This window comes from Cryptotermes secundus, unplaced genomic scaffold (genome assembly GCF_002891405.2).
Source record: "Cryptotermes secundus unplaced genomic scaffold, Csec_1.0 scaffold1350, whole genome shotgun sequence".
In the NCBI taxonomy this organism is placed as follows: Eukaryota; Metazoa; Arthropoda; class Insecta; order Blattodea; family Kalotermitidae; genus Cryptotermes; species Cryptotermes secundus.
Window position 1 is genome coordinate 611,223 of NW_019739242.1, and position 16,601 is coordinate 627,823.

At 39.0% G+C, this 16,601-nt stretch overlaps 1 protein-coding gene across 2 annotated transcripts in view; it reads right to left on the bottom strand.

The window, feature by feature from the left end:
• Positions 1 to 16,601, bottom strand: part of LOC111871858 (cytochrome P450 9e2) — a 17,779-nt gene continuing 1,178 nt past the window's right edge. The window contains exons 2-8 of one of the 2 annotated variants that reach the window (XM_023865232.2): positions 12,716 to 13,008; positions 11,893 to 12,168; positions 7,280 to 7,533; positions 5,922 to 6,096; positions 5,422 to 5,643; positions 3,853 to 4,104; positions 1 to 1,006 (exon numbers count right to left, since the gene is read on the bottom strand). In XM_023865232.2, coding sequence (XP_023721000.1) covers positions 834 to 1,006; positions 3,853 to 4,104; positions 5,422 to 5,643; positions 5,922 to 6,096; positions 7,280 to 7,533; positions 11,893 to 12,168; positions 12,716 to 12,944 — 1,581 coding nt within the window. In that variant the 5' untranslated portion in view covers positions 12,945 to 13,008 and the 3' untranslated portion in view covers positions 1 to 833. Of the gene's footprint in view, positions 1,007 to 3,852; positions 4,105 to 5,421; positions 5,644 to 5,921; positions 6,097 to 7,279; positions 7,537 to 11,892; positions 12,169 to 12,715; positions 13,009 to 16,601 lie in introns of both variants that reach the window. The other variant, XM_023865231.2, reaches the window with a different exon arrangement.

Below are 16,601 nucleotides of genomic sequence, written 5' to 3' on the forward strand. Positions count from 1 at the left end.
TTATAATTAAACTGTAGTTGATCTGCATAAAATAACTGTGTAAAGATAACTTCAATATCAAATGTGATGTGATCTAAGTTCTATATGAAGACAATAAAACTTGGTTATTATGCAGGTGTTGGGAGATAGAAGACAGGCATTATTGGTAACCTGCAGTATATTGGTAACTTTCATGAGAAATAGTATTGTTTAATGTGAAAGTTTTTATTTATAAGAAATTTAGTATCAAATTACAATAAAAATTATATATAGGTTTAAATGCATGCCTTATTTATTTGGTGTTTTTAAAATAGTCAAATATTTTCTTTTGGCATGAAAGCTGATGGCATTTCTTCATCACAGCTCACTTTTTTTGGAAATGTAACAGACGAAGATGACCACTATCGCTCTATCTTTCCATCCAATTCATTACTTCACTGATGCTATCGAATACTTTGCTAATTTTAGGGGGTTCAAGCTTGCACATTTCTTCATTCATGCTGTCATCTTCCAATAAGTATTCTGCTCTTCTGCAGTTCGGTGTCTGCCTAGCAGATCACCGATCATATGCAAGGTCAGATTAGTCAGAGTGACCAACTAGACACGACTGTTTAAACAAAGTTGTTTAAGAAGAAAAAATCAAAGTAAAATTTGAAACAGAGTTGTTTAAAAAGAAAAAAAAATGAATCATTTTGGGACACATGACTAGATCTGCAGTATATCCAAATCCACCGTACAGTGAGGCACATTATGACAATTTTACTGTACTTACATTGCCCTTTTGAATACCTACAAACTAATACCCTGATGTGAACCTCTGCATGTAGAACTGCATATTATAAAAGCAATGTAATTTAGATCTCCGTATTCCTTTTTATATTGAGCCATACCCCATTCTCAGCTTTAAGAAATGTACTGAATTTGCTAAACTTAAGAGGTACATCAGTCTTCATTGATGGCTGTAAGCAGAAATCTTTGATGAGATGAACCATTGCTATCTTCGTGGTCATGAGAGCAAAACGTGTACCTGAGAACAGAAACAAATTACCATCCTAATATTAACACACAACACTGTATTTTTATTCTTGTAGTTTCAAGTATGTTGAAAATTCATAGCTAGCATAGGTATTATCATCATTTTCTCAAGCTGACTCAGTACAAATTGCTTCTAACTCATTCTTAGAATGGCTATCTAATTCTTAGATCTGGCTATCCTGTTTTGTTTTTCTGAGGTCCTCAGTGTGTTTGTCAGTTGTACTGAGAGTTTCAGAATGAAGTTTGCAGTTTATTCATTCATGTTACATGAAGGAAAACACTAAATGCTACATAGCAAACAAATTAGCCCATTGGATGTTTGCTTCAGTTTTAGGAAAAATGTACTTTCTTATTAGCGAACACTTAACAGGTTTTGGATTCAACGGAAGTTTCTTATGAAAATTTAAAGACGTCTGGATAGTTAGAAATAATTCTACTTTTCCTTTCATATATATATATTATTTATTATACTGCAATTGGGTTTTAGCCCAATGGCAGTAGTACACAATAGGACACAACAGACAAGTAACACACATTACACTAAGTGACAACATGTTCAAACAAAACACAATACACAAAACACAACAATAAGGACATCCTACCACAGTGAATACAAACCAAATAAGATTAACAACTACAACAATTACAGAGAAATACAAACAACTGCAACAAATACAACAACAACAAGGACATCCTACCACAATGAATACAAACCAAATACGATTAAACTCCAATAACTGAGAATAAATCAATATATTTATTCTGACATATACAGGGTATTTCACAAGCCATCTGATACGCTCTGGGAGGTGCTTAGTGAAAGATATTACTGGAACACTGGTTCTATTTCCTATCATTGAGGAGCTGTGGATTTTTTAGGTGTGCGCTGGGGGAAATAAATGCAGTGATGATGAAATGGACAGGGCATGTAGCATGCACAGGAGAGATTAATACATACAGGATTTTGGTGGGAAAGCAAGAAGGAAAGAAACCAATGTAGGTGGGAAGATAATATTAAAATGGATCTTAGAGAAATAGAGTTGGGTGGTAAGGACCGGGTTCATCTGGTTCAAGATAAGGACCAGTAGTGGACTCCTGAGAACATGGTTATGAACCTTGCTGTTCTATAAAATTTTGGTACTTTCCTGAGTAGCTGAGTTCAGGAACTTTTTTATTCTTATATAAGCAGCAGCATTCATAATTTGATGCAAGAGTTCCACTCTCTTCTGTCCTTCAGTCTTCTAGACCGTCTCTTTCATAAGACCTCATAAAATGAAAACAAATGGGTTTAGGTGTGGAAATCTCAGTGGCCAAGTCACTGGATCAGAAGGACAGGTCTATTGATCCCTGTGACACTGATTCAGGTAAGCCAAAACTTAACCAAAATGTGGAGGCACTCCATCAGACACATCCTCCATTCAAAGATAATTGGCAGCAGCTGAACATTGTTCCAAAATGAATGAAACCATCACCAGCATTTCCAGTTATAAAATTTTACAGAAATCAACTGAAACTGTCACCAGTGTTGCCATGTATCAAATTTCACAAAAGCACTTTTATTTTTCAATCTTAAACATCTGTAGCTCCTAAATGGTTAGAAATAGGACCAGTGTTAATAGATGTTTTTACTTGGCATTAATCCTAAAGTATGACAGACCAATTGTGAAACATATAAGAAGGTAAATGCAGAGTACATTATCAGGAGTAAAATCTAAGGTACTGTGTAAGTATAAGTAAGTAACGTTCCCACCTCATGACTCAAGGTACATAGGCTCAAACCCGGTGGAGGTCGTGGAATTTGTAAGGGCGGAAAAATTCAGGGAACAAGTCCTCCAGGAGGGACTTTAAGCCGTGGGTCCCTTGTAGTAGATTTACAGCACATAAAAAATCCTCATGTCTCTAGGAGACCTCTGAGCAAAATTAGGTAAAAAGTTTCCCGCCCTAGTAGTTTCCAATGCCTCCGGTAGATGGGGAAGTATCGGGTACCACTGCCAGTAGAGGGGCCGAACTCGCTGGCTGAACAGGGCTGATAGCAAGCACCAGTACCGGGAGGGTATGGCGACTGGTAGAATATCAAAGGGGGACGTACAATAGATCAACAACTGGTCGCGGTGCATTGGAAAACCCACCCCCTCCAATAATGAATGAAGTATAAGTAAAGAAGTTAGCAGTGAATTCCAGTGTTATGAAGGGTAACCTTCAAACAACTGTAGTAAGTATTCTAGGGATACAAAATAGGATAAGGTCACTGTGACAGTTTATTTGCAGCTTTCTGTTCTTCATATATAACACTTATCAAACAGTGAACCAATGCCAATATGAGAGGTTACGTACTTTCCATATGAGATGGCAGTATGCCCATAAATGGCGAATTTGAAAGAATGTGTGAAAATACTGTAGTTGCCTGTTTTGGAATACTCTTTTTGAAATCTGCTGTATCACACACACACACACACACTAATGAATAAATTGAAATAAAACTTCTTCTTTAAGAATCTGAACCAAACATTCATGAACTTCAAAGCTGAGTACATAAATATTTATTAAAATCAGGAATAGGATATTTATCGACTAGATATAACCAGGGATAACATGAAAGAATGTACTGCAGTTAGGAGACTAGCCTGAAGCTGGAGGCAGTGCATTCATCTGAAATGTTGGTAATCACCTGTAAGGCTGTACAGGGTCATAACATGGAAGACCACAATCTAAATCTTTTCTGCCAGAAAAATTCCAAGCCTAAATTAGCATGCTTGTACTCATGAGTTTTAGTTAAAGAAAACACAAAATTTTGGCCACAAGTTATTCACTGCTTTTACAAATAAAAAGTGATCTTACCTATGCAGTTACGTGGTCCTGATCCAAATGGCAAGAATACATACGGGGACCTGGTAAGTTTTTGTGCAGGTGTGAATCTGTTGGGGTCAAACACCTCAGGCTGAGGGTAGTATTGAGGATCATGATGTAGCCCTAAGATTGGAATGCATACTGAAGTACCCACTTCTAACTCTATATTTGTGCCAGGAATGATGTAGGGCTGGGTACATGCCCTGTCAACTCTTGCCACAGGTGGATACTTTCGCAGAGATTCTGCAAAATCAAAGATAAATACATGAAAATTACTGTGAGAGTATGTTTAAAGTTACACATACAAAGCCTGGGTTTAAATTAAGTTGTTCAGAACTGACAGCATTCTTTTTAATAATACTGTCACATGATTGGGTGTGACTATAGATGGGGTTTGGATTGGTAATTGGATTTATTGAACACTTATACAGACAACTCATAACTACAAGTAACTATAGCACTATTGCTAATTCACACACTGCAATTCGCTGCAGAACACATTTAAGTCTTCTGAGCCTGCTGCCCTCACCAGTGAGGGAGACCAATGGGAGACGTTCCCCTCCCTCATGGTTCCCAAACTGTCCCTGTGCCTCAGCTACCAGCTTCTAACAGCAACAGCTCACAAGGACTGAACTGCAGTAGTCCTCTAAGTAACTCAGTCACTCACTCACCAACCAGCTCACTCCAGCACACTAACTCCCATGCTGGTGACCATCTCACACCAACCTCCTGCTCTTCTCACTGCCATCTCAAGACTTCCCTAGTCCAAGTCCAAGTCACATTGCAACTGACGGTCGGTCAGTCAGTCAGTCAGTCAGTCAGTCAGTCAGTCAGTCAGTAAGTCTTGGTGTCGAGCCCCAGATATTTATTACTGTTGAATGTTAGAGTTTTGTTTTTTGTGGGCTACCTCTCTGACGAGAGGGCGGGTCTTGTCTTTTTTACATGCTACTGGTCCTTTTCAGTGCAGTCTTTCTCGGGTCCAAGTCGCGACCGTATTTTACTGTCTCAGATTTGAGACTTCCCTTTTCGTCGCCTCCTACGACTCGCAGGGTCACGGTGGAGGTATTCGACCCCGCCTCCACACGGGACACTTCCCTAGTGGTAGCTGGCTCTTATTATATAGCCTCGGCATGGACCTAACAGAGGACACCACATTGTTCTGTGCATCTGTTGCAGCCATTACCTAGCAACGGCCATTGTTTACAGAGCCATTACTTAGCAATGGCTGTTGTATAGCCACTTATTTCATTGTCGTTGTCTAGCAATCGATCTACATGCCACAGTATATCTGAATAAAATGAATACGTCACAGCATTATTCCAGTCTATCAAAATAAATTTTTATATATGTATAAATTTCTTTTTCCATATAATCTGCTTCTTTTTTAATTAAGAACTGTGCTTGATTTAGAATAAATTAATTGTTCATGCCACTGACTTTAAAGTAAGATTTCCAATATATTTGGGGTTAGTGAAATTCCATACTGATTGATCCTAGAGGACTTGTGGGTTGTTAGATTCATGTTAAGTTTTCAGGATGAGCACAGTATATTGAACAAACCTAATAGAACCATCTCGAGATAGGTCATTTCCAGTAATGCTTCATATGAACAGTGACCTCCATATTTTCCCAGTACATCTTCTACCTCTTTACGTAATTTCTGTTGTATATCTTGATTTAGAGCCAGCTCATAGCTGGCATATGTAAGAAGTGTACTGGAAGTTTCAAATCCAGCTAGCAGGAACAACAGGGACTGGGCAATAATTGTTTCTTCATTCAGAACTGAAACAGAATGTTAAGGAATGTGAGTGATGTAAATAATTTGATTCTCAGTTTAATTATCTCCCAGGTTTGCTCCTCAGTTTTAACAAAACTGACTGCTGATTTGAAATCATCTCTCATTTAGCATATGACAGGTGTGTCAGTGACAAAAGTAACACCACAAAACCCCCAAAAATGTTACATGATAATGGGACAGTTGTAAGCTTCACTTGGCTTGGAATAATGGAGGGAAAACCACTAAATGTTGTGAATTCAAAATAAGCTTTACTTGTGACTACCTGTAGCAGATGTTTGTTTGGTGTCATTGATGTCTTGTTTCTCATCACTTCTTTCTCCTCTCTCTTGTGCAGCAGCATCAATCATCAATTGTAGGAAATCATTCCATTTCTGTTCTTTGTGTTGTCTGCGGTGTTCTACAGTCTTCTTCAAAACATCCACTAGAAAGGCCATTGCCTAGAAATTGTGAGAATGTTGCACCAAGAGTTGAGAACCTTCTTCCAAGTGTTTGTTCTGATTTCCCTTCAGTTAAGATGTAAATATTTGGATTTGTTGCAAAAATAACACTAATTATGATGTTAAACATGGGTTTGAAACCTCGTTATCTTGTGTTGGTTATGCTGCCCTTCAGTAGTTTTCTACTTCCATTGCTATTTATGTGAGCAATTTACTGATTACTCAGTAATTATTACCAGTATTATCAAGAGTAATTACCTTAGTTGATGTAACATTGTTAAATGACTAAGCAATTAGTAAATTATTTGAACTGACAGGTGGGAACAAACACATACATAAATAAATCATTGTTTGTATTATATGGAATAACAGTTGGAATACAGAAGGCTAATATTCAAATTAAGATTTTGCATTCAATTGATATGAGCTGGCATATGTGTCAAAATACCATAGGAGTGGCTGAATGCTCATGTAATTATCCTGCTCAAGAAGAGAAAGTGGAGTCCATATGTATCTGACATCCCAGCATTTACTTGATGGGACTGAGGAAAACAACAGGAAATGTCAGAATAGTAGGTGCCACAACCAAGATTTGGACCAGGCATTTCCCAAGTATAAGTTTAGAGCATTATTGCTAGACCAACATGCTCAGTGGAAAGGCAGTTTAATAGAAACATAAGGCTTAAATACATATATCTACACAGTTCTCTAACATTTGTTGTGATCAGGTCTCAACTCAGGCAACTTGGAATACAGTAAACCTGCTTCATCTCTATTCATTCAGGAATCTGACATCCCATTAGTTTCTTCCCTTTAGCACAGTTACATCATGGAGGTGAACATAATGAGATCTTTGCATTATTGATTCTCCTGTCCGTGAAATGCAAGCAGGCTGATTTTTGTATAATGATAAATGCTGTAGCTTTAGAAGCTTGTATCATTGCTCACTGAATGCCAGTTTTCATATCAAATAGCAAAAAGCCTCGTGGACATGGATATGCAGATAGAAGAGCTGCACAAAATTTGATCTCAGTGAGATGGGTTGGTAATTTTACCATTTTGAATAATGCCTCTACTGTAAGCAGCGTACAGACTAGGACTCAGACCACAAAAGTACTTACACTGAGCGTTTTTAATTGTTTTGATCTTTCTCAATGATAAAAATGTATAGACTGAAACTTACCTGCCTATTGACACCTCTGATAGGAAAGAAACGAGCATATTGGCGACAAAATAAAATGACAAAGAAAATTAAGAGACGGTTAAGGAGAGAGATATCATTAAAGCGGGCTGCAGTCTTCACAAACTCAGCATTTCTGTCTTTAAGAGAATCACACTGTACTCCAAAAGCACAAGTTGCAATAACATCCAGTGTGAAGCGACCAAACAACTCTTTCATCTCCAGTTCTGTGCACTTATCATCTCTGTTCTTGTTACCTGCTGAAGACAAAAACAGTCATAAAAGATAACGTACCTAAATATATGATTTTAGAGGAAAAGAATATGCCAGCTTTAACCAGTTTCCATAGATAAGGTTTGCTGAATCTCCTGACAAGAGGGCCATTCTTCAGTTCTCTGTAGTTCATTTACAGATACAACACAATATTAGGGGCACAGAGAGAAACAAATTAGCTAAAGTGGTGCACAGGTGGTACATACTCCTTATTCTTGCCACAGCCTCAGCTGTGTTTCCTTATATTTAATCAAGCATATGTTGCGACAGCATTTTGAAAATGTCTTCACTTGCTTCTGTTATACAATATGTGACCGAACATTGGAGATAATCTTAAAGTCACTGAAATACATGTATATTATATTCTTTGATCTAAATTTATTTTTATATTATTATTTAAATAGGAGTCAGGATAGCTTAGTTGGTATAGTGATGGGCTATGGGCTCGATGACCAGGATTCAGTTCCTCTCAATGGCCTGACTTTTCTATTCTCCATAGTGTCCAGACTCACCCAGCCTCCCATCCAGTGAGTACCACTGGCTCTTTCCACTGGGTTAAATTGGTCACTCACCTCCATCTCTTACTGAGATGAAGAATGGTGGAGCTATACCTCCACTCCCACATATATCTTCATGGTATAGTGCTCAATTAATTAGGCATAGCAACAACTTCATGAGAAGAGTTTCACTTATGTAACTTAATGAAGTACTAAAGAATAATTTAAATATTTTTTTAGACTATAGCATGATCACAGTTTATGTGAGGGAGATATTCCTGTATACCCTACATAATCCAAGACAAGTTTTCCAATAGGAATAAATTATTATTATTATTTAAACTTTGTGCATAAAGTGAGGCTTTAGTAATATTTTTTACATTATCATACTATTTCAAATTTACATAAAATGCAATCCTTTATAATACAAGGAAAGAAAGGCTTACAGTATTTTGTCAGTCAGTCCATCTATGCCCCTCTAATAACGTTTAACCAGCTTACATATTGTCATGTGCATGTGTGACTATAGACAGGGTATGGATTTATTGACAACTTATACACAACAATTGGAACTACAAGTAATTACAGTGCTATTGCTGATTCCACACTTCACAAATCATTACACACTAAGTCTTCTCCAGCCTGCTATGTTTTTATCAGCTGACTGGGTCATCCCAGTTAACTTCAAAATAAGTACTTTGCGCGGACCAAACATAAATCACCATTTCCAACAATAACTCTATTGTTGTAGGGGCGTGTTTACTATGCCGATGCATAGCAATGGCTGTTGTCTCATTGTTTGTTTCAAGGTCTTTGCCTAGCAATGGGACCATATGCCACATTACTTCCTCTTTAAGGCTATTCATATCCTACAGTTGTACACCATTTCTTCTCTTCTGAGGATTGTGCTTGCAATGTCTGTACTTGGTCTCATCTCAGTTTTTCGCATTGTTTATTCTCCAACTGTTCCCACCACTCCCTCCCAAGCGGCTCCCTGATGGGGTGCCAGTCAGTCCAGGTTTATCATCATTTTGCTTTTCTGACTGGTGGAGGCAAAAGTTTCGAGAATGGTCAATGCTCCTATATCTAAGGCTCTTAAGCTGTTGTCACTGGTTTCTTCTTTCATTTCAGAGGGGGCTGACCCCTCCACAATGTCCTGATGCTCACTTTCTGCAATATTAATGGAAGTCCTGGCTGTTTTCTTTGTGAACTCCAACTCATGAGTTTGTTCACAGATCTCATATAATGTCTCCTTGCTCCCAAGATGTGGCTCTTGTCTCCTGCTTCGTCCTCTGATTCCACTGCTGGTTGTCCTTTCCTTCTTCAGATGTAGCTGCTCCTTAACATCTCAGTCCCTTATTCCATTGCTGCCTTCCTGGTGCGTCCTTTCAAGCATTTGTCCTTTAGGGGATCCTCTTGCAACATTGTCCCTGCATGGTTCCTGATGACCAGGTCCTTTACACTATGCAGGAATGGTAGGGCAGGTCATCTCTCTGCAGACAGTGGCCAACTTCTTCCAGGTCCAACCACTGCCCTGGGTCTGTTTCTTCAGTTGACCACAGCACCTTACAGCTAGATGTTGGTCTGCAGGCTGGTCCTTCATAGCTCTGATCATCTCCACTGCAACTTCTTCTTTAGAGACTTCCTCATACACCACTATGGACTTAATTTTCTCTGGATTTGCCTCCCATGGCTTCCCATCTTTCCTAGACAGGCCTCCATTTTCTTTAGCTGGAAGTCCATCTTGGCCATCATCCTTTCTTGATGGTCTTCCATTTTGGCCATTATTTCTTCTTGGTTGGTTTTTATGTCTTCTTTCATTTCCCTGAGATTGGCATCCGTCTTTTCTTGCATGGTTTCAGGAGTTCCATCATTGTTCCATTTTTGTAGTATGGAGGTACAATTATCAAGATCCAATGCAGCGTCTAATCCGACCACTTCTGACTTCAAATTGTCACTTGTATTTTTATATATAGATGGGTTATGGATTGGTGAATGAATGTGTTGGCCACTTAAACACCCCATTCGGAACTACATATAATTACAGCACCATCACTGATTTCCACACTACAAATTACTACATGCTAAGTCTTCTCCAGCCTGCTGTGTCTTCATCAGCTGTTCCCCAAGAGTCGCTTCTAACAGTGGGGGTTCTTCAGCTTCACGTGCTCAGGTCCTATCTTCACAGCCTACCATGCAGAACTCAACTCACAAATGATAACTAACTGGGTCGGCCCAATTGTCTTCAGGATAATTCCTTTGTACGGACCAAGCAGGAAACACCATTTCCAGCAGTAAGTCTATTGTTCTAGAGACATGAAAGTGTTGAAAGGAAGCAATTATCATAAGTTCTTTGCAGAACCTTCTGTTTATTAACATCTTCATCATCATCATAATCATCATTGGCAGAACGCCCCTTTTGGATCATCACTTTCCTTAGATGATTGGCAACTTGTCTATTCCATAGCAAATCAAGTTTTCACTTATTTGGATTTTGCAACAGTAATTTTTTACAAAGTAAGGTCATCAACCTTGTACACAAACCTTAACCTAGAGGGCCAGGTCTCTGTATTCAGCCAGTATATGGCAAACAATCAATGTGTATCAGCAAACCTGTTGAAATTCGTACATCTATCGATGTATTGTACAATTTGTCCTTAGGCTAAAACTGTGCCTCTGAGTACCCATAAAAGTGTTCTTATATAAGCAGTGTTGAAAACTACCCTTATTCATATTATGGTCTTCTTGGTTACAACACTATATAGTTTGATCACCTGCTGGACTACATGGTGACAGATTCCATAAGACCACATAAGAAAGAAAGAAAGAAGAAAAAAAAAAGCTATCCCTGTACCAGGCCGTGAAGGCCCATAGGGTTGTGAGACGTTGAGGGTCCCACCCACACTATCTAGACAATCGGCTCAAAGATGGCGGTAAGGTTGTCAGCCTTACAAGCTGGCTGCGCTTTACTCCCAAGAAACATTATTTAATTGATTCCTGGTACTCAATTCTGTTAGAGGCTGAGTGAACCCCAGAGCCTAGTGCAGCTGGAAGGATTAGGTCAACTGAAAAAAATCCACTGACCTCATCAGGACTTGAACCCGCGACCTTCCGGCTTGTAGCATAGCCCCTCAACCAACTATGCTACCGTTTTTTTTTATTTCCTGGACTACATGGTGGCAGATCCCATAAGACCACATATGTATCAAAACTACACTGAAAACCTAAACTCATAAAAACCCATAGTGTCTACATTTTAAACGAAACTGTGAAGATAATTTTAAATGCATACATCTTTAAAGTGAATTGTTTGTGATTTTCTATATTTCAACACGTTGCTTTATTAATGATACAAATCTGGTGTTTCAGAGTTAATCGCAATACCAGAATAATGTTATTTTTTCTTGTATTTCATTATATGTAGTATACATATATAAGGTTTCAAATACAAGTTGTAAATCATAACAATGTGTATGATTTTGTGCACCAAGTTTTTGTACAGTTAGCCACTTTCTGTAAAGGTGTTAAATTTCAGCTTTAACTTTGTGTTATTATCAGACCAATATAAATCAAAATTAAATTTGCTTAGCAACTTTAATGTATTCCATTTGGCACAAAATTTCTCCAATGTGTATTAAAAAGCACTGGACATGAAACACATGAACATAAGACAGCATGTGCATAGACTCCCCATTATACATTCATTTCACACTCTTCATGCCAAGAGTGTGTAATAAACTTTACTGCAAGTATCAGGAGTAATGTTCTTGTTAATTCCATCAGTAACAAAGCAACTTGCTTTGTCAGTCCTAAAGATGCTGATGATAGTGAATATACATTATTTACTTTCATTTTGGAGAAATGTTCCAAGTTGCTGTCCACATTGTTCCACCAAAATCTCCATGGCCTTGAGTTTCCCTGAACTGAATGTGGGTGTCATTAAGGCTCTGAGATTCTTCCACTGTTGGCCCTTAATATTGATTAACATATTCTTGAAGTATGGAGAGCTTGACAATCCCAGTGTTGCACGATCCACAAAGTGCTCAAAATCACGTATCATTATAAGCTTGATGAGTTCTGGGTCACGTATCATTAATACTGGTTGACGCCCCTCATAGAAACCTGTAAAGGCATATTGAAGATAATGTGCAACAGACTTTATGAATTAGTTGTTTCTAGACTGTCATCTTATGGAATGTATGTGTGTATTGTGTAACGTGATGTAGTTTGGTGTATGGGTACAAGCTTTCTGGATGAACCTGTGGCATCCATCTTCAGAGTAGAAATCATAATCTAGATGGACACCACTGTAAAAAAATCTCAAATCTCACACAGTTGATTTTAACCCTAATAATATACTTTAATTATTTTCTGAAATGTGATTTCATGGTGGTAAATATCAAGATTACAGTCTCATGGGATGTAACATTGTGTAATTTGGTACATGGGTACCAACATTTCAGAGGTATTTCAGAGGTATCTGCTGCCTCCATCTTTATCCCCAAAGCTACATGTGTCAAATCCCAGTAGACAAACAATTTTTTCTCCCTTCCTCTATTATTGAATGAAAATATATAATAACTGTATAAAATTCATAGTACTATATGTTTTTGTAACTGCCATAAGGTTTAAACCATCAGTTTACAGGATGGATACCTTTCTGTCTCACCTGCATACTTGTGTCCATCAAATCTTCTGTAAAGCTCCTTCTGAAATTCATGAAATGATGTTCTGAAAAGAGCTCTGTCCTTGATATTACCAAAAAGTATTACTGGCTCTATATAATGAATCCTCTTTTTCTTCCAGTAGTTGAAAGTCATAGTACAGTACCAGTAAAGACCCCATAGAAGTAATGGTGTTATGATGCATAGTGCTTCAAAGCTGATCCAGAGCACCATATTGTACTTGAATTCCTTTTTACTGTTATCTTCAAGGAAATTTCAAACTCTGTTGGTTGTGACCCTGCAAATTAGGTTGGAACACTGATTAACTTTTTTTTAAATATGTGGCTACTTATTTCTAATTGAAAGAGTTTGTTTGTAGTTTAGTTAACTCTGCAAGTAACTCAGAGTATATAGGGCTATGACAGTGAATGATGAACTGGAAGTAGAAGGAAGGGGTCATGGTCTAATTTAAGGTACTGTCATAGTGTTTGCCTGGAAGAACTGAGCAAAAACTAAGAAGAACCTCAGTAATAAGAGATTGTGTCCCAGCCAAGATTGTAACCAGGCACTTTCCATATAGAGTCATTAAGCTCGTGGAATGTGGTTTCATCACATCATATTACAAGGTATTCACATACACTTATGCAGATCCACATCTACCCTCAACATAATTGCTGTTGGCCGCTATGCAAGTCTGCCAATGTTGGTATAGCTGTCAAAAACATTGCTGAAACATACTGGCAGTGAATTCCTGTACGACACTTTGCGGCCATTCCACGAACTTATTGACTGTGGTAGTAGAAGTCAGAGGTATGGGTTTCCAGGAAATACTGCTGGCCTTCAGAATAAAAACTATCTTTGTATATAGTTTGCCATTATGAAATTTTTCAAAGTCTCATTTAAACGAAAGGTGTAAAAATAAATGTAAGTCTTCAAAGTCCATCCTGATTTTGGTAATTGCTGGTTTCTACTTCATCCCTAGTTCTCAACTTGAACATAATTTTCCTGAGCTTTATTGACACCAGAAATATATATCTCTGAACTGCTCCTGTAGGTACACCATTGCTTGTTTGGATAGTATTAAAATGAAAAATTCTGATGTGTGACTGGCATATGCATATTAGAAATAGCTATCTGAGTTAACAAACTCTCTAACTGCTTCTGTTTGATATGGTGCTAGTGGGCCAGTTTTACTTCTTACATTGAAGTGATGTGACTCTGTACTTTAAAGTACAGGTTACTTACAGTGAACTTGAAATAAAATTATACAAACACAAGCCCTGTGAAACAGTAGGCTTCTGTAGAATATATTTTCTGCCAGTTGGGTAGAAGCATATGAACAATTTCATAGTTACAATATGAGAGGACTAATACCAGCACTTTGGGGACATATTTTCAGTCAGTTATGTGACCCAAGATGTTGGGTTGACTGAATTATGTTGGCCGGCATAATAAGTCAGTGATGATGATTGTCAGTTGGCTAGCTGAGCATGTATTACAACCACAAAGAATGAATACTCACAACAGAATATGGAGTATTTATTGAACTGTGTATATATTCCATACAAAGCTGGCAAATGGTCTGGCCAGTAGCCTCTTAGCAACAACCAGCCAAAATGCATCAGTCAACTTTACTCAGCTGGCACTTACACAGTTCTTATCTAAAGTTACAGCCCAATGTGCCCAGACCATGAACCCCCACAGACAAACTAGTTACATCAAAGTTAGAGAAAGGAAAGTGATTAGTTAGCTCCAGGCTTGAACTACTCCAGGATCCAACTGATTTATGAGATGACAGGGTAAATATTAAATGGTTAAGTGGAGCCAGATTAACCTCTTGACAGACTATAGGATTTAGTAGAGGGCATGACCCAAGACTTCAGACTCAGTCATAAAACTACAGGGGTGGGCCCAGCCTTTGTGATAGATTGGTGCTTTAATGTCTTGTATGAAGGACCTATTTCTTCTCTAATATGATACTTCATGTCCTTTTAGTTGCATGTTCTCTTGAGTAGCCATGTCCAGTAAATTAATTTGTAAGTGTGATGAAAGATACAAGATTTTCACTTCAGTAAAGATTTATAATGTGGACTTTTGGATTATGACACTGCATTCTACTGGTAGTCTGGTATTTGGGGACAAGTGTCATTGCAGCCCTGAGGATGCAGACCATATATATGAGGGCACTACTCTAGTTAGTTATTTAGAGAGGGTGGGTTTCCCCATGCACCATGACCAGTTTGATCTATTGTGCTTCCCTCTATGATATTCTACCAGTCTCTTTACCCAACCGATAAATGGCGCGTACCATCAGTCCCGCCGAGCAAGCGAGTTCGGCCACTTGCTTAGCGGTGTCTATAATGCTTCCCCCCTCTATCAGAGGCCTTAGAGGCTATTGTTGGGCGGGAAACGTCCTGGAATTTGGCTCAGTGATCCCCTTTGGGGATATGAGGTTCTTTTACGTGCCGTAAAGACGACACGGGACACACAGCTTAAAGTCCCTCGCGGAGGACTTGTTCCCTGAATTTTTCCACCCATAAAAATTCGACGACCTCTGCCGGGTATTTGAACCCGCGTACCACGAGTCATGAGGTGGGAACGTTACCTCTAGACTACGGAGGCCGCTGGGCACTACTCTAACAACAGTAAATAGAGGGTATACACGACATTTTCGATTCATAAAAAAGGTAAAGTGTAACAGGCCGTGAAGGCCCATAGGGTTGCGAGACGTGGAGGCTCCCATATTTTCTAAACAATCAGTTCAGATGGCGGTAACGTTGTCAGCCTTAGGCGCCAGCCGGCCATTACCCCCTAGGAAGATTCCTGGCACTCTGCAGCTGGAAGGATTAGGTAAACTGAAGGGGGAAAAAAATCCAATGACCTCATCGGAAATCGAACCCGCGACCTTCAGGCTTGTAGCATAGTGCCTCAATCAACAATGCTACTGCGTGCTTCATAGCTTCTCTTAAATTATTTCAGTTGAGAAGAACACTGTTGAAGTTTATCGACTTTTCAGAGGACTTGCCAGTTTCTTCCTTGCCTTATTCTTCGACTTAGAAGATTAAGACAGTACGTTCCTCCGAAACGCCAGTAAAACTCTACATAACTACACGGCGGTACATCCCAGAAGACAGTACTCGTCCTAGGGAAGGCTATGTGAGAGCCTCAAATCCATCGGTTTACAGCTGACAAACAAGTATCTAATGATATAGTCTCTTCCAAGATATGAAAGACTGTTACTGGTTGAAAGCAATTCAATATTCGTATTACACATACTAAACGTGGTACAACTTTCCCCCTTAGAACACTTGTCCGAAAACTCCCTCTCCAACAAAAATCGTCATCAGAAATGTCAGTCTGTTGTTTCCCGGACTCACGCTTTCGACTTCTCTGTTAATTACGTATATGTTTTTGAACTTCATGAATTTTACGGGTCGTGTTGTTATTCGTCTGATAACTTCAGGGCGAACATTTGTATTGATATTGCTCTACTGGAAGAAAGGCATAATTTTAATGCCGTCCCCTGTAGTACCTAAGGTACAGTGTTCCCTTCCGGACTTCGAAGTTGGACAGCTCTGTCCTCAGCTAACAAATGTGGAGCCCAGTGTATTAAGATGTTATGTTGTAGATTGCATGATAGTTTCTTCAGCCACATTCAATCAGCAGGAACCGGGATAGCGCAGGCGGTATAGCGATTGGCTACGGGCCGGATGACCGAAGGGTCGGAGTTCGAGTCCCGGTAGGGTCAAGAATTTTCTCTTCTCCACGTCGTCCAGACAGACTCTGTGGCCCACCTAGCCTCATATTCAATAGGTATGGGGGGCTCTTTCTTTGGGGGTAAGGCGGTAGTGGCGTGAAGCTGACCACTCACCTCAAACTGGTGTCAAGGTC